This window comes from Rhodamnia argentea, chromosome 1, assembly GCF_020921035.1.
Source record: "Rhodamnia argentea isolate NSW1041297 chromosome 1, ASM2092103v1, whole genome shotgun sequence".
Lineage (NCBI taxonomy): Eukaryota > Viridiplantae > Streptophyta > Magnoliopsida > Myrtales > Myrtaceae > Rhodamnia > Rhodamnia argentea.
In genome coordinates, this window is record NC_063150.1 from 35431370 (window position 1) to 35456621 (window position 25252).

At 38.0% G+C, this 25252-nt stretch overlaps 3 protein-coding genes across 4 annotated transcripts in view; 1 reads left to right on the top strand and 2 right to left on the bottom strand.

The window, feature by feature from the left end:
- LOC125314150 (tRNA(His) guanylyltransferase 2-like) overlaps positions 1–25252 on the bottom strand; it is a 206931-nt gene that overhangs the window by 131601 nt on the left and 50078 nt on the right. The window lies entirely within an intron of this gene.
- LOC115738830 (aspartyl protease family protein At5g10770-like) lies at positions 10032–12854 on the top strand. The gene is made up of 6 exons (XM_030671558.1): positions 10032–10130; positions 10324–10402; positions 10549–10671; positions 11406–11543; positions 11850–12305; positions 12376–12854. Exons 1-6 carry the CDS (start codon positions 10032–10034, stop codon positions 12852–12854), a joined length of 1374 nt encoding a protein of 457 aa, XP_030527418.1.
- Positions 13891–16199, bottom strand: LOC125314160 (desmethyl-deoxy-podophyllotoxin synthase-like). The gene is made up of 2 exons (XM_048275652.1): positions 15257–16199; positions 13891–14535 (listed from the first exon to the last, which is right to left on the bottom strand). Exons 1-2 carry the CDS (start codon positions 16190–16192, stop codon positions 13900–13902), a joined length of 1572 nt encoding a protein of 523 aa, XP_048131609.1. The 5' UTR covers positions 16193–16199; the 3' UTR covers positions 13891–13899.

Sequence of the window (25252 nt, forward strand, 5' to 3'; positions counted from 1 at the left end):
CATCATCATCACGTATTTTACATAAAACATTCATTGATTGGGAGACCTTGTGGTTAGAAATAACCGACGGTATTATTAGACTGTCAAATTAGCAGCTTCCGAGTTCCAATGGGCCTCATATTCATTTTAGTATCTCTCTTTTCATGTGCAATTAAACTTTTTGATTGAACTTTCTAATACGGTATCGTAGCTAGGTTCCACCCCAAATTCGCATTGTGTGTCCCATTTAGTAGCAATCCCATGTGTTTGACCTTAGTGCGGGCTGTACGAAAGAGGAGGTGTTAAAGTGTCCACATCGGTCGCCCGTGGAATTCGAATAGATAAGCTCTATTTGTTTCACGGAAATGAATGATTATAAAAAAAACCTATATCTTAAAAATTATGCTTACAACAATCACTCAATGGAAAATGTTTTTATTATGGACAATAATTCATGTTTAAATATTTTTGTGGACGGTGAAAATTTATTTCGTTCATTTATTATACAGGCAATTATTTTTTGGACAATATTTTTCAACTCATTTGTTTTTTGCTAAATAAAGGCAGCCTCATATTCAGCGTGATGCCTCTTCAATAATCAGACTAACTTTTGGTTGGGCTTTCTAGACAATTGATCAAAATTCAAAGGTACTCGAATAAAGGAAGATGGTTCAAGGAAGGGAGAGTATCAAAGGAGCCAGACAACGTGGGCTGGCCTACTTCGCTGCTCCTACAATCAAGCCCAATAGATGCACACTTTTTTTTTTTTTTTGTCATAATAGATGCTCTTTCTCACTGATGAAGGCCTTGAGTGATGATGGACTCTCCGTACTCAATCTGACTTGTATGATTTGAAAATCATTTTCTTGAAAAAGATATTTAGTATTGCTTATAAAAAATGAATAAGCATAAAAAATATTGTTATCATTCATAAAAATGTTCAAATAATAATTATATTTTTCACTAACTGATCATTTCAAACGATCAAATTTAGGAAAATGTTTTCAAAATCATTCATTTTCCGCGAATCAAATAGAGCCTTCAATTCGACCATAATATTTTCCATTTTTCTAGTTCAACGAATTAATTTCATCATCTTGTACAATTGATTAATTAAATTAATTAAACGAATGAACTATATGGATCTATTTTCTCTCGGCACCAAATTGTGGGTTGTTTCCTCATTTTTGGCCTCCAAATTCCTAAGTGACCCCAGCAAACATAAGGGCCCAAAATTCCTTTAAGTGACCAGGGAATTTTTTTTTTATGGGGACAGAGACCGGGGAATTGACTTATTGGACCTTTAACGGCGACATTAGACAAAAAGTACAATGAGGGAGCACAACGGCTTTATTTTCTCGCTAAATAATATATTTCACCAATTACTCAGGATGGGTTTTTGCTTTACCATATCGACTCGGCGATCTATGATTTAAAAGAGAAAATCAAATGTAATGATGTAAAAGAGTTCCACAATGTACGCATCGATACTCTAAAAATCTTGACATTGCTTGGTATTATCATAATCCATTTTATTGTAAATTTAACGGAGTTATACGATTACTTCATTTGCGAGAGAAAATTACTTTATTTGTGGAAAATTATTTCCATCTATTTCATTTCTTAGTTAATTCAAGGGAAAATTTCAAATAATGGCATGAAATGTCATTCTTGTTTCAAATAAGGGCATGAAGTATCATCCTTATTTCAAAAAAATTCCTGAAGTATCTTCTTTATTTCAAATAAAGGCATGGCCAAGGATATTATTATCATTTATATTTTCTAGATACTCTTTCCTTTTTTTCTTTATTTTTTCATTTTTTCCCTTCCTTTTTGCTTGTGAGGGATGGGTGGCCTCACCTATGATTGGCAAGGGCAGCCCTCGCTAGATCGGGCAAGCCTAGGCAAGACCGACGACCGCCTAGGCAAGGTTGCCCAGTCCTCGCCGGTTGCCATTCCCTTCCTTGAAGGGAAAAATGAAAAAAATAAAAATATTCAGGAAATATAAATGACTAAAATACCGTTGGTCAGGCCCTTTTGTGATATACAGAGGGCACTTTAGGCCCTTATTTAAAACAAAATTCATTTTAAGCTTTTATTTGAGAAAATGATGACATTTCGAGTCCTTATTTAGAATTTTCTTTTTATTCCAAGGCTTTTATGTACTCATCCCTTGTACAAAAATAATACAATATTATATTTATTTTACTTTGAACTTTAGCTTTATTAATCGGGGTCATTTCCTCTATTAAGCGTGGTTAAACTTGAAGTAGGTAACCACGGATCGAGAGTAGAGGGTGCGCATGATAACACTTCTAGAAGTGGATTTCTGCTCCAGGAGTGATTATGGAGCAAAAATTTGTTTGGTAATTTAACTTCTAAAATAGAAATCCGTTTGGTAAAAAATTTTGCTTTTAAAAAAAATTTCCACTTCTGAAATTGTTTTTCCCTCAATTTGAAAAATTTTAAAAATTAGCTTCTCTAACTCAAGAAGTACTTATCGCATCACCCCTTTTTTTATTATGCCATCAGTCTTTTTGTTTTTATCATACTCGCATCCGCCAATCTCCGCCAACCTCCACCACGGCGGACCGTCGTTGGTCGTCGCCCATCGCAGGCCGCCCATCGTCAACCCCCGCGGGCCGCCGCCCACGTCCACCGCCAACCGCAGACCATCGCCTGCCCTCGCCCACTGCAAACCTCCATTGGCCGCCTCCCATAGCCGCTCGCGGCCGTCGAACACTGCCACCACCAATCGCCAACCATCGCCCATTGCCAACCTTCGTCGATTGCCATCACGACCAATCGCCAATCTTCGTCGACCGTGACCGCCGCCAACCATCTACCATCGCACCGGCCTTTGTCACCGAGTCGACGTATCTAGCCACTAGTGTAAAAAATAAAAAATAAATTTTTATTTTTAAAAATTAATTAATATTTGAATAATTAAAATTATTTTTTAAGAAATTTCAAAAGTTAAAAAATGAAGTAGAAAATTTTCGGCCGCCGATAATAATTTTTCATAAATATTTTGTGTTAATAGTGTTTCAGAAGTAGAAATTTTCAACCTTTTACCAAACGAATTTTTCTTATCGGAAATAACTTTTGGAGTAGAAGTAGAAAAATTAGGGCGCGCATGACAACACTTCTGCTTCGGGAGTAGAAGTTGATTTTTCTACTTTTACTTCAGAAGTTGCTTTCTGATCAAAGAAAGACGTTTAATAACATGACAAAATTTCTACGAAAAATTATTGATCCTAACCTAAAATGTATTTTATTCAAGAAAGGTTATCCGCAAATACCGATAGGTTTTCATGCAATTCGGAAGACTAATCCTACCAATCACATTCACTAAAATAAATGCATGATCAAGTGCACAGACAAAGTACATCAATACAAATCAAGGCTTCCCTAATATAGCCCTAAGGGTTGAGAGGATATATGAGTAGAGTTCATAGGTGATTTGGGAGAAATTGGAGACAATTTGCCAAGAAGGGAAAAATCGTCAATTTGGAAAGATCGGGGGTCAAAAAATCCAAAATAGGTCTTGGCCAGTTGATTGTGGTAATTTCCTATTTTTTGAGATTTTTTTTTGAATTTTCAAAATTTCATCTTTTTTAATGATTTTTTAATGATTTTTTTTATTTTATTATGATTTTTTTAAGAGCTCACGAAATTTTTCAGAATTTTTTATTATTATTAAAGGGTAAAAAAGGTATAATGGTCTTCGAGGATTTTGAGATATATATATATATATACACACACACACCGTTCGTTTTCATCAATAAAGTTAAGTTATTCCTCTAACACTCTTATTGGCTAATCTGTCATTCCAGTAGGGATTGGTGGGGGATTGGCACTTTTCGCGGATGACAAGATTTCTGTTAGAGTGGAATCTTCCTCGGCACGTTTTGTGATTCTGGTCGGAGAATGCATAGAAAGCAAAAGGGGAATGCGTATTACCTTTGTTTGTGCACCGAATGATTTCCAAGCAAGACTTAATCTCTGGAGTGAACTGCAATGAGTCAACCTCTCCAACCCCCTTTCATGGATATATCTTGGAAGACTTTAATGAAGTGTTGCATCGTTGGGAGAAGATGGGCACACGCATGGCGGAGAATTATAAAATCAAGGAGTTTCGAGATTTATTAAACTCATGTTGTCTTATGGACCTTGAGAGCAAAGGATGTGCATTTACATTGGGCAACAATAGGGAAGGGACTGCGTTTGTGAAGAAAAGACTTGACCGAGCAATGAGTACCATTGACTGGAGAGTTGCTTTCCCAGAAGCAGAAGTTTTAAGCATTACTGGCTATCGGCTCTGAGCATAGTGCTTTACTGATCTCTCTATCCCCAGAACCAGCGAGAAGGAAAAAGGAGTTTAAGTTCGAGGCTTTTTGGCTGGAAGAGCTAGAATAAGGGCAAATTGTGAGGGATATTTGGCTGACTCCAAATGATGTCCTGCTGTCTAAAGACAGTTGCTGGCGAACTAGATGTGGGGAGCAAAAGGAAGTTCCCTTATGCGCAGAAGCGAATCAATAGCCCTAGAAAGGAGCTCCAAAACATCACCAACAGCCATAGTGAGGGACACAACTGAGAAAGAACTTAGGGCGTGCATGATAATACTTCTGAAGTAAAATTTTTGCTTCAGAAGTGCTTCTGAAGCAAAAATCCGTTTGGTTCACAACTTTAAATTTCTACTTCTGAAACAACTTTTTACTTTAGAAGTGATTTTTATAGCACTTTAGATATGTTAAAAAAACTTACTTCTTACTATCGGAAGTTATTTTTTTCTTTTTCACTTCTCCCTTTTATATTTTCTTCTGTTTATGGGGTCTCTCTCTCTCTCTCTCTCTCTCTCTCTCTCTCTCAATGTACTCACTCCCGAGAGGTGCGAGCTGGGTTGACTTGATCCGGAAAATATTTTAATAATAAAAATTATTTAATAAAAAAATTTTAAATAAAAATAAAAAAGGAAAATTTGGAAAAAAAAATCATTAAAAAGTATAAAAAAAATTCATAAAAAATTCCAAAAATTCATAAAAAATTCGTGAGCTCTTAAAAAAATCATAATAAAATAAAAGAATTCTTAAAAATATTAAAAATCATTAAAAAAAAATCTGAAAATTTTGAAAATTCCAAAAAAATCCCAAAAGATAGGAAATAGCCACAATCAACTAGCCAAAACCTATTTTGGATTTTTTGACCCCCGATCTTTCCAAATTGACGATTTTTCCCGTCTTGGCAAATTGTCTCCAATTTCTCTCAAATCACCCATGAACTCTAAGCACACATTTTCTAAGCCCTTACGGCTATATTAGGAAAGCCTTGATTTGTATTGATGTGCTTGATCTGTGCACTTGATTGCACATTTATTTTATTGAATGTGATTGGTAGGATTAGTCTTCCGACTTACATGAAAATCCGTCGGTATTTGCATTTAACTTTTCTTGAATTAAATGCATTTTAGGTTAGGATCAATAATTTTTCGTAGAAATTTTGTTCCGTTATCAAACGCCTTTCTTTGATCAGAAATCAACTTCCGCTTCTGAAGCAAAAGTTGAAAAATCAACTTCTGCTTTTGGAGTTATTTCTGAAGCAGAAGTGTTGTCATGCGCACCCTAAATTGCTGAATGAAAAAAATAGAAATATTGTGGAGACGAGGAAATGTACTGGCGCTTAAGATCGCGGATTAATTGTTTAAATTGGGAGAACAAATTACAAAATGTTTCCATGCCACAACCATCCAAAGAAGGCAGCGAAACAGAATTACGATGTTGAGAACAGAAAGTAAGGGGTGGATTCATGATCCTGGGTTGTTAAAGCATTTAACAATAGACTTTTTTCAGAATCTTAATCCCTCAAAAGGTCCGTGAAGTTTTCACTCTGTGCTAGAACAATGTCCCAGCATGGTTGGAGAGGAAATGAACCATCTTTTAACAGTTGAGGTGACACTAGAGGAAGTAAAGGTAGCGGCTTTTCAGTTGAGTTCCACTAAAGCTCTGGAATTGGATGGTCTAAGCGGACAATTATATCAACATTTTTTAAATGAGATTCAGCAGGATGTTCTCAGGGAGGTGCAGAGTTTTTTTACCTGCGGAACATTGAACCCAAAGCTTAACAAGACTTATATTTCTCTTATCCTAAAAGTGCCCAACCCGCAGAGTTTGGAGCAGCATCGTCCTATCAGCTTATGTGATTTCATTTACAAAATCATCTCTAAAGTCTTGGCTAATAGACAAAAGCCTCGGTTACCAGAATTGATTTGTGAGGAACAAAGTCCTTTTGTAGCGGGCGTCAAATCCAATATAACATCTTGATTGTACAAGATATCTTACATCAGCTAAGGGTGAGAAAAAGAAAGAAAAAGTTCCAGGCGGTGCTAAAACTTGACATGAAATGAATGGGATTTTCTAGAGGCTTGCTTGCTGCAGCCTGTGGCTAGGATTCTGTGCAAAAGGGGTCAATTGGATAATGCAATGCGCCTCCAAGGTTCAGTGTCAAATTTAATAGGGAACGCCTACACTTTCTCCGACCTTCGAGGGCCATTCGACAAGTTGATCCTCTCTCCCCCTCTTTATTCATTTTGGTTGCACATGTTCCGTCTGTTTTGATGGAGGAGCTTTGGAGGATGGAAATATTAGAGGAAATTCAATAGGTCTTGGCCCACACTATCTCACTTATTGTTTGCAGATGACTCGAATTTTTTTCTTGATAGGAGAACAAGGGAATGTCAAAACATGGCCTCTGTTTTAAATCAATGCTGCTATGCTTCTAGCCAAGCAGAAAATTTGAATAAGTCCGGGATATTTTTTCAGTAAAGAATGCCCACAGAGTTTGAGGAGGAATATGTCAGCAGAACTGAGAGTTCCGGAGTTAGTAAAAACTGGGAAATATCTAGGGATACCTTCTGATTGGAGAGGTTAAAAAAAAACAAACACAAATGTTTCCCTGGATTACGGCGAGAGTAAATAAGAAGCCGGAAGGGTGGAAGAAAAAACTTATGTCGAAAGCAGGAAAGGAAGTCCCCATAAAATCAGTACTTCAAGCAATACCATAGTACGCTATGTTAGTTTCAAAATACCAGCATCCATATGTCAAGCTATCGAGCAGAAAATTGCAACATTCTGGTGGAAAAACACTGAAAAACAGACTGGTTTGCACTGGAGAAAATGGGAAACTTTGAAGTGCAAAAAGGATGCAGGAGGCCTCAGGTTTAGAGATTTAATGACCTTCAACAAGGCCCTGCTGGGGAAACAAGCTTGGAGGATCTCACAATCTCCGGTGTCTTTGTGGGGTCAGGTGCTAAAAGGGTTATATTTTCCAAGAGAAGACTTACAGCATTCTAGAAAAGGAAGTAGACCGTCATGGGATGGCAAAGCTTCTTAATGGGGAGAGATGCCATATATCCATCGGTTAAAGTTGGAAATGGGGAAAAGATCAAAGTTAGAGAGGAAAGATGGTTGCGAAGGGGACTGATTGGGGGACTAGCAAATAGAAACGAGCCTAAATGGGTAGCTGATTTGATACTAAAGGAGGAGTCACGATGGAACGAGCAGCTTTTTGACCCAGAGACCATCAACGAAATTACTGCTATTCCTTTGGGGACGCAGGAATCGGAAGATCCATTGGTGTAGCTACACTCAAAATCTGGAAGTTTCACTGTGAAAAACGCTTATAACAGAAATGGACAGGAATGAGCCAAACAAATCTCATAACAGGCTTCGTCATCCTACCAAACACCTAAGCCGCTGCAGACAAAGATCTGGCTCTCCCATTTATCACCCGAAATCAAATTTGTCCTAGGGGGCGCCTGTCAGAATGCTCTAGCTGCAAAGGGAAACTTATACAAAAAGGCAAATCTTACCTCACCCCATTCGAAGCATCTGCAATCAACGGCCCGAGTCAGTAGAGCATATCTTCCTCCTTTGCCCATGGACGAGGTCGATATGAACAGGTCCAGCCCTGTAAATAGACGTGTCACCTCACGGTTAGCAGATTTTTACGCACAACTCAGTCAATTTCGAGCTTTTAGCAATTGCTCTTCGTCAAATATGGAAAGCAAGAAATCACTTCCTTCCGAGCGATTAAGCCTAAACCAGAGCAAGCAGTATCAGAGGCCCTTGCGATGCTGGGAAATTTGGCTCGACGGCTCCTGCCAAAGAAGAAGAACTCAGTTGATGAAAGTTTTCGCCTTCAACGATGGGGGCCACCAGCACAGGGTGGTTTCCTGAAAATAAAATGTCGACGGAGCTTACCTGGAAGGAACCTATGAAGGTGCAGTGGCTGGAGTCTACGGAATAACTCCGGCAGACTGATTGATGGCATTTCCCCGGCCGATCAATGCGGCTTTGGCGGCACAGACAGAGGCGATTGCACTGTGGAAGCTTCTTTGTTCTGAAGCGGTTGAACAGTTTCCGCGGGCTTTTATCTAGTAATGAAATTCGGTTTTTTCTGACCCAATAAGAATCTGCCACTCACCATTGGCCCTTAGCTTCAATACTGATCTAGGGTCAAGGAAAATTTCAAAATAAAGGTATGAAATATCCTTTTTTTTTTTTTTTTTTTTGGGATAAGAGCTTAGATTGCCTTCTTTATTTTAAAGAAGTGTTTGAAAAACTCTGATGAAGGGCATTTTCATCATTTTAAAGGTTTGAATTTCCTTTTTTTTCAAATAGAGGCTTTTTTTTTTTATCGGATCAAATAAGGACTTGAATTGCATTCTTTGCTTCAAAAAAAGGGTTTTGTTTTAGAAAAGGGTTTGAAGTGCCTTGACCAAGGTTATTTTCTTTTTCTTTTCAATTTTTTCATTTTTTTTTATTTTTGTCTTTTTCTTTGCCCTTCCTTCTCGCCGGTGGCCTATCTCAAGAGACGATCGGCCATCGACGAGGGCTGGACAAGATGAGGTCGGCGAGGGTTGCCCTCGCCACGCCCGAGCAAGGCCCTCGCCAATGGCCGATCGGCTACCAAGAAGAAGGGAAAAAAAGGAAAAAAAAAAGGAAAAAAAAAAGCAAATGACGAAAATAATTTTGGTCAGGTCCTTTGAAACAATTATGGCACTTCAAGTTCTTATTTGAAACAAGCTCCACTTTAGACACTTATTTGAAAAAACAAGAACACTTCAAGCCTTTATTTGAAATTTTTCCAGGGTTAATAATAAAGCAAAGTGCAAGTAGTCATTTGGGATGGACAATTTGACCTTATCGATTGATCCTTCTTCTTCTTTTTTCACCTGGGAAGATCAAGTTGAATCGACGGGTGTGGTTAATATAGTTAAATTCGTATTTTGTTATTCAAGTTAATTCGCAATCTCATAGGATGTTGGATTATGAGTGTCCGGTGTACAAATAATTTTGCGGTTATCTTCCATTCCTATTGAAGCTTCCTTGTTCTCCCTTTTTCAAGAAAAGACATATTGTAGATCTTTCTTTCACTATTCGTTTCCATGGAAGCTTATTTCTCATGCAAAATCTCTTGTAAGATCCCGGTTTATATGAACCTAACTCACATGAATTGTCAAATCAGGTGGGTACCATCACGATATGATGTCGGGGCCATGCATGCAATAATTACTCATTTTCACGCTCGTAACAACAAAAGGAGATGGCTGAGAAGGACCTAACTTCTCGGAATTCATTCGGATTAAACAAAGGGAATCCTTGATAGGATGAAGCCGACACATACATCTCATAATCAAAGAACTAATAACTCATACGTAGATGTGACAAAACGGGTCTATAATCCATATTTGACTCATATTTCATGGTGGTGGGCCATAAATGGGTCCCTTAAGTTTTAAAAGTCAGTCATAAATGGGATAGCTAAGAAAGCTATAAAAAAAAATTAGCAATATATATACATATGTTTAAAAATACAAAAGAAATAATTTTCTTTAAACTGAATTTTAATATTGAAGTGTTTTAACAATATAAATCTTGTATGAGTCACTAGATTTGTATAGCATGAAAATGGGTCGGACCATATTCAATCCGACCCAAGCCCAACCCGATCCATCCATTTGATACCTATATTCATATGATTTTGATGTGGATATGGAGATCGACGAGTTGGTGTTGTTGGATGAGCAATTGGATTTACAGGGTATGAATGTGAGTTCTTCCAAAAGGGCTGCTCTACCAAAAGAAAATGAGGTGAGCGTCTATTTTCATTAGGTTATCACTTGTACTAAAGCACCTTACTATATCATTCATCCTCGAGCAGAGTTAGCGCAGGAAATGGGTTCTGTTTTACGAAACTAAAGAAGATTCTTGAAGGGATGATCTTTTCATGTCTCGATAAAACTTGTGGTTTCGGCATTCCTTTGATTAAAAATGTTCTTGGCAGAATGTGGATATGCTTAATCATGATTTTGCAGAATCCGAATGGTCATTAGTCTTCGTTCTGACGCTGGGAGTGATGGATAGTTAACGAAATCTTGATGATAGGCATGTCCTTGTGTAAGCCGCAAAAACGGCACCTCAAGATCATTATGACTAGAATCTGAAAACGCAATAATGGTTCTTACACCTTGTTCTCTTTCTCTATGGTTCTTTGATCCTGTTCTGTTAGCACGACAGGAACTAGCTTGCTTGTCCTCTGATGTTCAGCCTCTTCACTTATTCTTGAGGTCATCAAGCATGCCTCTAGCAACCCAACCTGCCATACACTTGTATAGGAAAATGTCATTCGACTGTATGCAGAGGTTGCCGGGTTTTTATCAGGTTAATGGCCTGCATTACGATTCGTACCTGTTTATTTACTTTATAAAAGGCGGTCAGTCTCCTTGCTCACCAGTGTAGGTTTCCAGACATATGGAGGTAGGATTTGGCTGAGAGTTTCAAGCTCACGTTTAACCACAAGCTTTTTCATATCATGTTGTTGATCTTCCGATCAAAGGATAGTAAAAGAATCACTCGTCTTTGGAAAATCAGTTTCGATGCCTACTTTGCAATTCTTCTCATTTTAATTCCGGGTGAACGTGCATGGCTCGGTGCCTTGTATTGGCCGTCAGGTATCTACAGCTTACGAAGGAGACCAAATGCAACAGTCTCGTTCTTTCTTTTTGACAACAAAGTAAAAACCCATCTGAAGAATCCAACTACATTCACGGCTTAATTTAGATAAGTCCAATACCAGTGACAATGCCAGGTATATGTGCGCTCTTCTCTTTTGACACGCGGGAAGTGCGAGACTTAACTATATTGTTTTGCTCCGTCAATCGATGAATCAAAGCAAGCACGCGAGAAACGGGTTAATCACTAATTAGGATCATGAATTGTAAGAGTTGGCAATGTGATTCACGTTGCAAAGCACAGAAAACTGAAAATATAAGCTTTATATGCGAAAGGGCAGATCGTAAGAGAATTACACTATCGCAATACGTCCATGTCAAAGATGGCTGCTTCATCTTTGCGCAACTTCGCCAGGGCTAGTTTCTCTCCTCAGTCTTGTGATCTCTTCGGATGAGGGTTATACACAGAGAGTGCAATACAAGTCTGAGAACCACCACATCATCCAACTCAGCTCGCTATTGCCTTCTGCTTCTTGCACACCTTCATCAACTGGTACTAACAAAACTCTCTCTCTCTCTCTCTCCATGTAGATGTAGCGTGTTATCCCGTCTCGACAATGAGTCAGTTTCTCAATTACCAAGTGACCTCAGATTGGTTGTCGTCAATCCATGTCAGAATCCATCAATCCTAGCTAAGGACTAATGATGTTCAAAATAGTAACCTTGTGTGAGGAAATTAATGAAAAGAAAAGCTAACTGGTGGATGTTTTTGGAAAGAACAGGTCCCTAGGGAAAATCCACACTAAAGAATTCTGCATCAGATAGCTCAACAGACTCGCATAGCGACATCATGATGCAGGTGGTATCCGGGAATCATCGCTAGAAGTAGTGCATAAGCACGGTCCATGCTCTCCACACACTAGAACCAAGCCAAACACTCTCAACCACACGAAAACCCTGGTCTGGGACCAATCAAGGGTCGATTCGATTCAATCTAAGATCTCAACGAGCAGCAGCAACAACACCAACAAAGGACCCGGCTTAGGAAGCTCAAAGGCCACTGTCCCGGCCAAGCTTGGCATCCCATTTGACTCACTTGAGTACATTGTGACCGTTGGCCTTGGCTCGACACGGTCGAAGCTCACTCTCATCTTCAACACCAGCAGTGATCTCACTTGGACTCAGTGTGAACCATGCTCATTCTGCTACCCTCAATCCGAGCCGATCTTCAGCCCGTCTCACTCCTCATCTTACGCTAATACACCGTGTACCTCGCCCATGTGCAGGAGTTCCGGATCAGGTATATATCATTCAAGTACGCATGTTCTCCTTTTTTTCTATAGGATTGTGCCTGGAAAGATGATGATTTTATTCAATGCAAGCAGGTATTTTGACAAGCTGCTCCCACTCAAGATGCAGTTACCAAGCAACGTATGGAGACCTATCGTATTCGTACGGGAACCTCGCGACTGATACATTGATGTTGATGTCCACAGATGTAGTAAGGAACTTTCAGTTCGGTTGCGGCAGAGTGAATTATGGCTCCTTTGGCGGAACGGCCAGCCTGCTTGGCCTCACCAGGGACGGCTTGTCGATCGTTAGACAAACTGCGAGCAAGTACGGCCGATATTTCTCCTATTGCTTGCCCTCTTCTTCCAGCTCGAAGGGGTATCTAACATTTGGGAAGACTAGGGAGACGCCTAAGCCATTAACCTTCACACCGATTGCCGCAATTCAAGAAAGCTCAATGTTCCGTGGCATAAACATAGTGGAAATCGCGGTCGCAAGGACTAAATTGCAAATCCCGTCGGCAATCTTCTCGAAGGCGGAGGCCCTCATTGACTCTGGGACCGTCGTCACGTGACTGCCCCCAACGTCATGCAATGCCATGAGTAGGGCTTTCCGGAACGAGATGGTGCGCTGTAAGAGGGCAAAGAGTTTTGAAATTCTCGACACTTGCTATGATCTCCGCAATACAAAATCGGTTTTTGTCCCAAAGATTCACCTTCAGTGGAGGCGCATTCATGGACTTGGATCCCGGCGGCATTTCGTACGCCATAAGCGATTCGCAGGTCTGCCTCACGTTCGCACCGAACTAAGACGACACCGGCATCGTCATCTATGGAAACGTGTAGCAACGACGTTCGAGGCGATCTATGATGTTGCCAGAGGACGACTAGGATTTGCCCCTAATGGTTGTCCATAAACTAAACTATGGAGCGACAAAAATAACACCCAAAAATAAAGATGTCAGCCTCATCATGTCACATTTTGGATCCTATGGAAGTCAAGAAATAAGTCGAGAGTCTGTTTTGTGATGTTTTCTTTATGTTGGATTGCGGCTGTCCAGGATAGAAGCAATTATGTGGTTATCTTCTTTGGCCGTCAAGTGTCAACAGCTTACGAAGGAGACCAAATGCAACAATCTCATTCTTTCTCTGTCAACAAAGTCAAACCCCATCGCAAGAATGGAGATACATACATGGCTTAACTTTGATAAGCCCAATGCAGTTTCTCTTCCCACGTGCAGGAAGTGCACGACTAAAGAACGCTGTTTTGCTCTATGAATCAAAGCAAGCACACGTGAAAATAATTGCTCATTTTCACGGTCGGAACAACGACTAGAAAATGCTAAAAGCCGCGTCTTCCCCGAATTCGGTTTGGGTTTAAACAAATGGAATACCCGATAGGATGAAGCTAACACCATGCATCTGATAATCAAAGAAAGGATAGATCATATGAAGTAACAAGAAAGTTTAGAGTATATGGAGTTCACAGAGTTGTTTTTGAACACATGGGCTTGTTTATTGGATAAGGAACTGCAATATCTGACAAGAGACAGATATAAAGACACCAACATTATTAAGATTCCCCAACCTAGTACTCCCCCGGATACACGCCTTTGATAACTACTTATCATGATCTCCATCGTACGAGAACGGGACACGGGGCTCAGCAACCACGATCAAGGGATTCTTCCTCCTGGAAGTGACCCCAAAAGTCTCAGACATGTCCAGGTCTTGTGCCTTAATCCCGTCAGCCAGGGACCAGTCGAAGTGGTACAGGAGCTGAGCCAGGGGAAGCTCGATGTTCGCAAGCCCGAAATTGATTCCGGGACACATCCTCCTCCCACCGCCAAAGGGTATGTACTCAAAGCTCAACCCTCTGAAATCGACCGACGAGTTCAGGAACCTCTCAGGCACAAATGACTCCGGGTCTGTCCAGAACTCAGGGTCCCTCCCCACTGCATATGCGTTGATCACAATCTTGGTCTTCTTGGGGATCTCGTAGCCATTGATCACGCACGCCTCGCGCGACTCTCGGGTCAGGAGCGGGGCCGGCGGGTGCATCCTCAGGGTCTCCTTGACCACGAGCTTCAGGTACTCGAGGCCCTGGATGTCCTGCTCGCGGACCTGGGTCTTGCCCTGCAGGATGGATCGGACCTCGGCCTGCGCCTTCTCCATCACTCGGGGGTTCCTCAGCATCTCCGAGAAGGCCCAATCTATGGTCGTCGAGGATGGGTCTGTCCCAGCAGCAAATATTTCCTACCCACAAAGGAACAAAAGGAGCAGATTGATTTTAAATTTCAGAACGATGTCCTTAAAAGTACATGAAAGATTAAGTGAAATTTTGGACAACACTAAGCTTATAGAGACTGTAATTCTCTGAGCAAAACTATATATGGAGACCGCTTGGAATCTCACGGAAACTGTCATACAAACTCTTGATTTGGAAATAGTACAGGAATAACAAGGGGATAACTCTTTGATCCACCATGTGATATGTTCTTGTGATACATCTTGAGAATATTAGGGTTTCATGGATGCGATTATCTCATATATATATATATATATATATATATATATATATATATATATTGTTATCATGAAAACGTCTTACATGTTCCATTTTGCTGTTGAAATTCTTGTACGCCGACTCTATACTAATTAGTAAGGGCTCTTCTTGGTAATTAAAATAGGCAATTCAATGACTCGAATGGAACATTTCGTAACGAGGGCAAAGTCCTTCTCATAACGCCTAGAAGAATTGCTAACTAGCTCCATGGCCCCTCCCCATCACGTTCATATATAAAAACAGAAGTAGAAAATCTACAGTACATACATAGTCTATGTATATTTAAAAGCTGGGGCAGTAAGAAAGCTCATTACCAAGTAAGATAGAAGTCCAGACCCAAAAAAAAAAGAAGAGAAAGTAAGATAGAAGCAAAGTATATATTTAGTGAATTTAACATGAAATGAGCCTTACCATGACAATATTTTTTATGACATGTGGCTTGATGAAGTAGTTCATTTCACTACTCTTCTGGAGATTCAAGAGCACATCCACCAGATCTTCTCTTGCATTCTCGTCCTCCTCGTCGTTCCCACCGTTCCCCTTCAATTTCTCCTTGTGTTCTTCAATGATGTGGTTGAGAATCAAATCAATCTTCTTGTGCAATCTCTCCCAAGCCGGTTTCATCCTCGACAGATAACGCAAGAACCAGATCGAAGGGAAGAGATCTGGAAGCTCGAACCCGCCACCAAGCATCGTCACTTCCTTGAGGAAAGAAAGGAACTCGTCTCTATATTTGCATCTCTCGCCAAACGCTGCCCTAGAGGTGATGTCATTAATCAGGTGCAGTACCATCTTGCTCGCGTTCACAGGCTTCCCTTGAGATGACTGTATCGTTTTCATCATGTTCCAGCACTCTTGCTCTCTTATGGATCGGAAGGAGAGGACCTTCTTCATGCTCAGGAGCTCCACCACGCAAATCTTGCGCATCTGCCTCCAATACTCGCCGTAGGGCGAGAACACGAAGCTCGAGTTCTCATAGGACATGACCTCATGGGCCGAGATCTCAGGCCTCTGGGCAAAGGTGAGCTCGTTCTTGCCGAGGATCTCCTTGACCATGTCCGCCGACGAGATGACGATGGTCAGGATCTCCCCCAGCTGGAGGCGCATGATTGGCCCATGCCTTCTGGCCAAGTCCCGGAGCGAGTGGTGAGGGAGGGACCCCATCATCTGGTGAAGGTTCCCCAGAAGAGGGAGCATCTTCGGCCCCGGCGGCAATTTCGAAGGAGAGTCTTTCTTGGCACCATTGGATTTTTTCCATTGCTTTAGAATGACGAAGAGGAAGAGGAGGGAAGCGAAGAGGGCAGAAGCAGAAGGCAACTGGATGGCCATTGAAGAGAACATTGTCATTGCTGTGGAGGAAGATAGTATGTTCACAGGCAAGGTTTTAGTGTGGTATAAGCTCTTATTGTGCTCTGACTTATATAGATAATGGATGTTAATAAACTAATCATGCTTTTTACACTTATGTTTGACATTTTAGGTTAAGATGCATTAATTAATGGAACGGTCTATATCTATCTATATATAAGAATATATATATATATATATATATTCTTTAGCTTACTAAAACCGGCAGCTAAGAATTGCATATGTCCAATTCTTCTTGTAGACGCATGAATTAAAGCTTCATCTTGGAATTCCAGTATGAACAAATAGAGAATGGATAATTAAATTCGCATGCCACAACAAAACTTCCGTGCGTTTTCCGAGTTCAATCAATAACGCCATTTATTTAATTCAATTATGGCATGTTAAGATTCATAAATTTCTCTTTTCCTCTTTTAAAATTATAGTGTGGTTCGGATGGGACGAAGATCCGACATGTTGCTCGGACAACATGCGAAAAAGTTTCTGGTCATATCATAAGACAATATGAGGCATGTACAACTTTAAAGCGAATGAATGTTAGTGTACCAAACCGATCACATCATCCGATCATGGTTTCCTGATTCTCACTGAGAATCATGTGTATCCATCAAAATGAAAGGACAAAGTTCACGGAGACACCTCTTGAAAACTCAACGGAATTCAGAGTTTGACCGTGGACCATTGACAACATTGACAATTTCACCTTATGAAAACTCAACGTAATTCAGAGTTTGACCGTGGACCATTGACAATTTCACCTTATAAAGAAGGTGGGATTTGTCGGAGAATAGAATTTACAATTGAAAACAGTTAGCCTGACAGATCGACAATAGTCATTATTTATGACCCCATAATGTTTCAATTAATGAGTACTTTATGCAAAACACGCGGTGATGGTATGTGGATTTATGGTCAGAAATAACTGACGGTATTATCAGACCGTTAGAAAAGCATTCTCCTTTATTATTAGCCAATCACAGTTCAAGATAGGAATATGACTGTGAGATTGACAGCATATTGTGAACCACAAAAAAATGAATAATAACTAATTAAATATTATTATGAAGTCCACTCTTTCAAGAATTTGAGGCCCACAACATGTTATTCTCATAGTCACCGAAAAATTGTTATGCTAGCAAGGTCCTTCAAGAAATATGTATAAAATACCTGATCATTTGCGGGGTTCTAATTCATTTTTGTTTTCTCTAGATCACTAATTTGGGAAATGGATTGAGCTCGATGATTGAACAAATAACGCTAAGGGCGCGAATGATAACCATTTAGTTTTCAAGAGCTATTTCTGGCCGGAGATAGATTTTTCTCTTTCTATTCTCAAGACGAGTTTTTGATCAAAGAAATGCGTTTGATAACGACACAAAATTTATGATCCCATAATAGAAATTCGTTTGATAATAGTATAAAATTTCTACGATTGTTGACCACCGGACCTCGGCCGGGGGATAGTAAACAATGACAAGGGACACGAGAGAGAGGGAGTGAGTAATGAGAAGAATTCTTATTTCCGTTTCTATTCCAAAAATAGAAAAATATGAAATTTCTACTTCTCAATTCTGTTCCAAAACATATTTTTAGGCTAAAAATTTGTCTTGGAAACAGATAAATGAAATGATTTTACCAAACAGATTTCTATTCCAAACATGTTCTCAGAAACATAAAAATAGAAAAACAGAGAAGCGGGATGGTTATCATTCGCGTCCTAAAGATACACCGAGATCGATTTATTAATCTAATTTATGAAATCACTTTTGCCACATCACTTAATAAAAAATCAAATATGTAACACAATTTCTAACTCCTCTAGAAGTAACCACTCTATAAAAACAAATGGTATTAGAAAGATCAAATAGGGTTTAACAAAAAATCATTCTGGACCTACCCATAGTGAGAAAGTTGAAATTGGGTTGGATAAAATGGCATTCGGGGCCTACCCATAGTGCTCTCAAATCGACGTGGGTCAGCAATTTCTGCTGGCTGCTTGGAAAGGTTGGCGGCGGCTTGTAAAAATGATACAAAAAATCGTCCAACTTTGTCATTATTCTCGTCTAGATGGGATAATTATTTAATCAATCCTAAATTTATCATCCAAATGCCAATTTAGTCCTAAAATTTTTGATTTTTCCAATTTAGTCCCAAACCATTGCTCGAATTCCAATGTAAATTGGCATCCGCAAGGGACAATTACCAAAAGAATCATAAACCTACAAATACTTGTGTCAATTCAGTTTTAAACTTTTTAATTAAACTAATTTAACCCTAGACCTTTTCACGTTTGGCCAATTAAATCTATCCGAACAATTATAGCCTGAAAAAGCCGACGTGGACGTCAATCGTCTTACATGGAATAACCGACGCTGACATAGATATATTTAAATAATTTTCTTTATTTTTATATTTTTATAGTTTTTAGTTACTTCTCTTTATTTTTATTTTATATTTTTGCTAAAGGCCGGCGAACCTTACTGCAGTCCCACCCCCCAAAATAAAAGACGAGAGAAGAAAAGCTATAAAAAAAAAAATCAAACAATCATTCAAATGTGCAAGTCAATGCTGGCCACACCATAAAGGACGTCCGGCGTCCACATTAGCAATTTCTAGCCATAATTGGTCAAATAAACTCAATTAGCAATATATGAAAAGATTTAGGATTAAATTTGCATAATTAAAAAATTTAGGACTGAATTGGCGCGTATGCTATAATTTAGGACTTTTTTTGCAATTTTCCCGCATCCATATGATATGTTTATCACCGATTGGACAATTCTCGTTATTGTTACTTATATGCCAATATGGAGAGAGCCCAACAGTGGAGGATAGAATCGAGAACCAGACTGGATCGCACAAAAAACAAGTCCGATTTCCGGTTCCAAATTTTTGGAACCGGCTTGAACAGGTCCGATTTCGGGTTTCAAGTGAAGAGCCACTCAACAACTAAACCGGTTTTGGAACCGGTTCTTAGTTATAGTAAAAATAACATAATTTCTCTAAGTTGAGTTTAACTCGCCTCGCCTCATTTGCTTCTTCTCTATTCTTTATCGCATCTCTCTCTATTCTTTAAAGTAATATTTTTATGTATGAATGAAGAATGAAATTTAAAAAAATTATTATGATGAATGGGGAGCTGAGTTTTATAATTTCTGTTTACCATTACGTGTTTGAACTTTTTATTTTTTATAATTGTATGTGGCTACGTGTTTGAACTTTTTATCGTTTATAGATAAACGTGACCATGTGTTTGGCAAATAGATATTTATGTTGATCATCTTTTATTTTGAGCCGCTTTGTTGCTTATATTATTTTGCTATAAAAAGTAAAATAAAAAACAAAAAAAAAATCAGGTTCTTGAGTAGACCTTGAAATTGAACCGAAAAAACAGAGAAAGTTCTAGAAGGGCGGTGCTATTTTCACTCCTATTTTGACTAAGGCACTCCTCTTTTCAATCAATAGGCCAAAATACCCTCCTCCATCTTCAGGTTATTATTTCTTTTTTTGTCAACCTAACCAACATAACTGCTTTTATTTCTATTTTCTCTTTTAAATATCAAATTCACAATATAAATGTCAAATTACACCCAATAAAATATCATTCCATAATGCATCATGTTATCACTTTTCTTAGAAAATTTTGTTATCCTTAATTTATGATCTCATGATTTTAATTAGAAAAGCTATATAAAATGTTAGAAATTTCTAATTATAACGGCTTATGGTTACACAATTAACTGCCTATTTTTTATGAAATAGTTTGAGGAAAACTTTATTACAAAGTTGAAATTAAAATCCAACATAATTATCAAGCAGATTTTAATATTGTAGGTAAGTTTCAAATAGACTTGTAGGTTTCTAAAGTTGCAAATCGCTTATTTGTGCTTTTTCTTTTTATCTTTTCACATTTTAATACAAATTGCAAGATGGGTTGAAAATTTATTTACGCATTTTGCACTTTCAAACTCGCATAAGTTGATCCACTTGCTATGAGATTGAATTTATAATCGATATTAATTCCTTTCTTTACATCAAGAGTTGAACATCACGAAATTTCATGTTTTTTTCTTTATTTGTTTATCCTTTGTTAATACATATCTAAATACAAAATATGTTCGACATTTTATTATGCTTTTAACAAATTAATCTTTTTCATTTTGTGATCAATTTTACTTGTCTGTTTTTATCAAGATCAACTAAAATTAAAGGTAGATTTGTAGATTAGCCCGATACAAAAAGAAACATTTAATTGAAGAAAGAGGAGGGTATTTTAGTAAGTTAACTAGCAAAAATGATTATCTTAGTCAAAATGGGAGTGGAAATAGCGCCGCCTCCTAGAATCGGTTCTAGAAAAATAGGGCAAGTTTCATGTTTCAAAAATCGATAATCGATTATAACAGAGTAGGTTCCAGGTTTGAAACAAACCCACTTTGAAACCGATTACCCCTAATATCTAGAGAGAGAGAGAAGCGCCCCCTCAAATTGACTTTAATATGATGTAGTGCAACAAATACATATTACCAACAAAGTAATTGTGTGTCGTAAAGTTATTAGGAATTTCATTCCCGGATCATCAAACATTAAATTTAAGACACACAACTTAACATGAAATATTCTTTTTCCTTGAAACCTGGTGTGATATGGAGAAGCATCACAAGACAAGACCAAGATCATTGCACAATCCATCGATAGCCCCATCAACCCATGCCATCGGAAAGACATTGTCTACGTTGATTTCAGAACACCCGAACTTTCATGTCTAAAATGTGCAAGACCTATATACCAGTCTAATTACCAAGTTATAATGATGTGAGATCAAAGACATATCGGTCGTGCAACATCCTATGGGTCATAATGCCATTGTAGGCAATCTCGGCCGTGTCCACAACTAGTACTATCGATATTGTCTATTCTACTAACAGTTCATACGCAGTACTATTGTGAGGCTGCACAATTATCTACTGGTGCAAGGAAAAATTACCAAAAAAGTCATAAACATATTACAATTGTGTCAATTCAGTCCTAAACTCTATTATTTTTGCCGATCCAGTCTTGTACCTTTTGTAATTGTGCTAATTCAATCCATCTGATAAATTTTGACCAGCCGAAGCTAACGTGGACGTCGCCCAATAGGCGACATAATATTTTAATATTTTTTTTATTTTTTATTTTTTATTTTTTATTATTTTTATTTCCTTTTCCCTTCCCTCTTCTTCCTCTAGCCGATCGTCGGACCTAGGCGACTCACCTTAGGGATGACCGGCGAGGCTCGATCAAAGGAAGAAGGGGGAAGGGGAAGGAAAATAAGAAAATTTAAAAAATTAAAATATTATATCGCCGATCGACTAGTGTTCACGTCGGCGTTGGCCGCTTAAAATTCGTCAGATAAAATGAATTGACACAATTGTAAAAGCTTTAGGACTAAATTGCTTTAAAAAAAAATTAGAATTGAATTATCACAATTACTATAAATTTAAAAAAAAAAATAAGAATTTTTCCACTAGTGCAACGATGCAAGTAAATGAACATATCTAACCCTGAACTGGTTGGCGGAACCCAAACACACTTCAGAAAACGAAAGAGAAACAGACAAGAAGAATGAAGTCGCCATCCACATCTTACGAGGAACGAAATCCGACATGTCCTAGTCCCTAAGTTGTCAAAGCAACAAACGTAAGTTTGAATAATGGAAAGAATGTCCCTCCGTTGATTTCGAGAATTCTTTGGATTTTTCTTGCAATGAATAAAATGGCGTTGATTTGACTATCCCTTTGATTTTTGTTCCGTATTATAAAGTCAAAGATTCTGATTTTTATAGTCAGGGATAAATTTCTCGTTTCCTTTTTCAAGAGTTGATTTGACTATCCCTTTGATTTTTATACAAACGTAATTCGGATGGGACGGGAATCTAACATGTTTTTCAGAGAACGTGCTAAAAAGTATCGGATCACGTGATAGGACAACCTTGAGATGTAATTGGTTAAGCTACGCGGCATGTGGAATTTTAGCCGCATGAATATTCGTGTACCAAACGCATCACATCATCCGATCATGATTTTTTGATACACACTGAGAATCATCTGTATCCATCAAAATGAAAGGACAAAGTTCATTAAGATTAAGACACCTGCTGAAAATTCAACGTAATTCAGGCTTTGACTGTGGACCATTGACAATTTCACCTTATAAAGTATGTGGCATGCGTCCATGGCAATTTTTTATTTATTGTAAAATTAACAGCATATTGTGAGCTACAAAAAATAATAACAAATAATCAAAAATTATTATTGAGTACACTCTTTTAAAAATTTATAGCTCATAACATGTTATTAATATGACAGTCACCAAAAAATTGTTATGCTAGCAAAATCCTTCAAGAAATACATATAAAATACTGGATCATTTGAGGGGTTCTAATTCTTTTTTTTTTTTTTCTGGATTACTAATTTGGGAAATGGAATGTGGTTGATGATTGAACAAATAATGCTAAGGACTCAAATGATAACCATCCAGTTCTCGAGAGCTATATCTGACCGGAAATAAATTTTTGTCTTTCAATTCCCTTGACGAGTTTCTGATTAGAGAAAAGGTTTGATAACGACACAAAATTTTTGTTCCAAGAGCATAAATCATTTGATAAAAGCATGAAATTGCTATGGCTGTCGGCCATCGAGCCTTGGGTGGCAGCCAGTGAACAGTAATCGGGGACGTGAGAGAGAGATGAAGTGAGCGATGAGAAGAATTTTTATTTCCATTTCTATTCTAAAAATAGAAAAGTAGAAAATTTTTGTTCTAAAACCTATTTCTAGGCTAAAAATTTGTCTCGAAAATAGAAAAATGAAATTGATTTACTAAACGGATTTCTGTTCCAAAACTATTTTCGGAAATATAAAAATAGAAAAATAGAAAAACATAATGGTTATCATTCGCGCCCTAAAAATACAACGAGATCAATTTATCAATCCAATTTGTGAAATCACTTTTGCCTCATCACTTAATAAAAAAATCGAATATGTAACACAATTTCTAACTCCTCTAGAAGTAAGCAGTCTATAAAAACAAATGGTATTAGAAAGATCAAATTGGGTTGGATAAAATAGCATTCTGGACCTACCCATAGTGCTCTCAAATCGACGTGGGTCAGCAATTTCTGCTGGATGCTTGGAAAGGTTGGCGGCGCCTTCGAAAAATGATACAAAAACACCTTACCTGATTTGCATGATTTTCGAATGAATTTTCAACTATAAATCATCCAACTTCGTCATTATTTTTGTCTAGATGGAAAAATTATTAAATCAGTCCTAAATCTATTATCAATTCAGTCCTAAATTTTTCAATTTTTTCAATTTAGTCGCAAATCTTTACATGAAATTTCAATTTAAATTGGCATCCGCATAATTAGTTTAGGATTGAATGGATAATTTCCATGATTGCTACTCATTTGCCAATCTATCTAGAGAGGCCCACTAGCGAAGTAAAGTCCAAAACGCAGTATGTGTGTGTATATATACACACGCGCGAAAGTGCCCTTAAATTGACTTTAATATAGTGTAGTGCCACAAATACATCTTATCAACAAAGAAATTGTGTGTCGTAAGGTTATTAGGAATTTTATTTCCTAGATCATCATATATTAATTTTATGACATAAAACTTAACATAAAATATTCTTTTTTCCTTAAACCTGGCGTGATATGGAAAAGCATCACAAGACAAGACCAAAGATCATTGCACGATTCATTAACAGTCGCATCAACCCATACCATCATAATGACATTGTCTACGTTGATTTCGGAACACCCGAACTTTCATGTCTAAAATGTGCAAGACCTATTTACCAGTCTAATTATCAAGTTATAACGATGTGAGATCAAAGACATGTCGGTCGCACAACATCCTCCGGGTCATAATGCCATTGTAGCCAATCTCGGCCGTGTCCACAATTGTTACCACCAATATTGTCCGTTCTACTTATAGCTCACAGGCGTTACTAGTGTGAGGCTGCACCCTTATCTACTGGTGCAAGGGAAAATTACCAAAAAAGTTCTAAACATATTGCAATTGTGCAAATTCAATCCTAAACTCTATTTGTTTTTTATGATTCAATCCTAAATCTTTTTCAATTGTGTCAATTCAATCCATTCAACGAATTTTGGCTGGCCGACTCTAACGTGGATGCTGGCCGTCCGATGACATAAAATTTTAATAATTTTTTTAATTTTTTTAATTTTTTTTCATTTTTCATTTTTCTTTTCTTTTATTTCATTTTCCCTTCCCTCTTCTTCCTTTAGCTGTTGGTTGGACCATGGCGAGGCTCGGTCAGAGAAAGAAGGGGAAGGGGAAGAAAAAAGAAAGAAAGTAATATTAAAATATTATGTCATCGATCGATCGGCGTCTACATCAGTAATTTTCAGCTAAAATTCATCGGATTGAATGAATTGATATAATTGCAAAATGTTTAGAACTGAATTGGTAGAAAAAAAATTAGGATTGATTAGCACAACTACTATAGATTTAAAAAAAATTAATATTTTTCCCACTGGTGCAAGGATGCAAGAAAATGAACATATTTGACCTCGAGCTGGTTCGAACCTAAACACACTTCAGAAAACGAAAGAGAAACAGATAAGCAGAATGAAGTCACCATCCACATCTTACGAGGAACGAAATCCGACATGTCCTTGGCCCCAAGTTGTCAAAGCAACAAACGTAAGTTTGAATAATGGAAAGAATGTCCCTCCGTTGGTTTTGGAGAAGTTTTTGGATTTTTCTTGCAACGAATAAAATGGCGTTGATTTGACTATTCCTTTGATTTTTGTTTCGTACTATAAAGTCAAAGATTCTGGTTTTTATAGCCAGGGATGAGTAACTGATCACCCCAAACCCTGTACACTCAACTAGCTTTTTTAAGCTAAAAGCCCCGAGAAACTAAAGGCACATTCTAAGGTAAATTTCTCGTAAGGTAGGGTTCCGTTTATTTCGCAATAAATAAATAATTTAAACATAATTTACCTAAAAAATGACCACTTATATCACT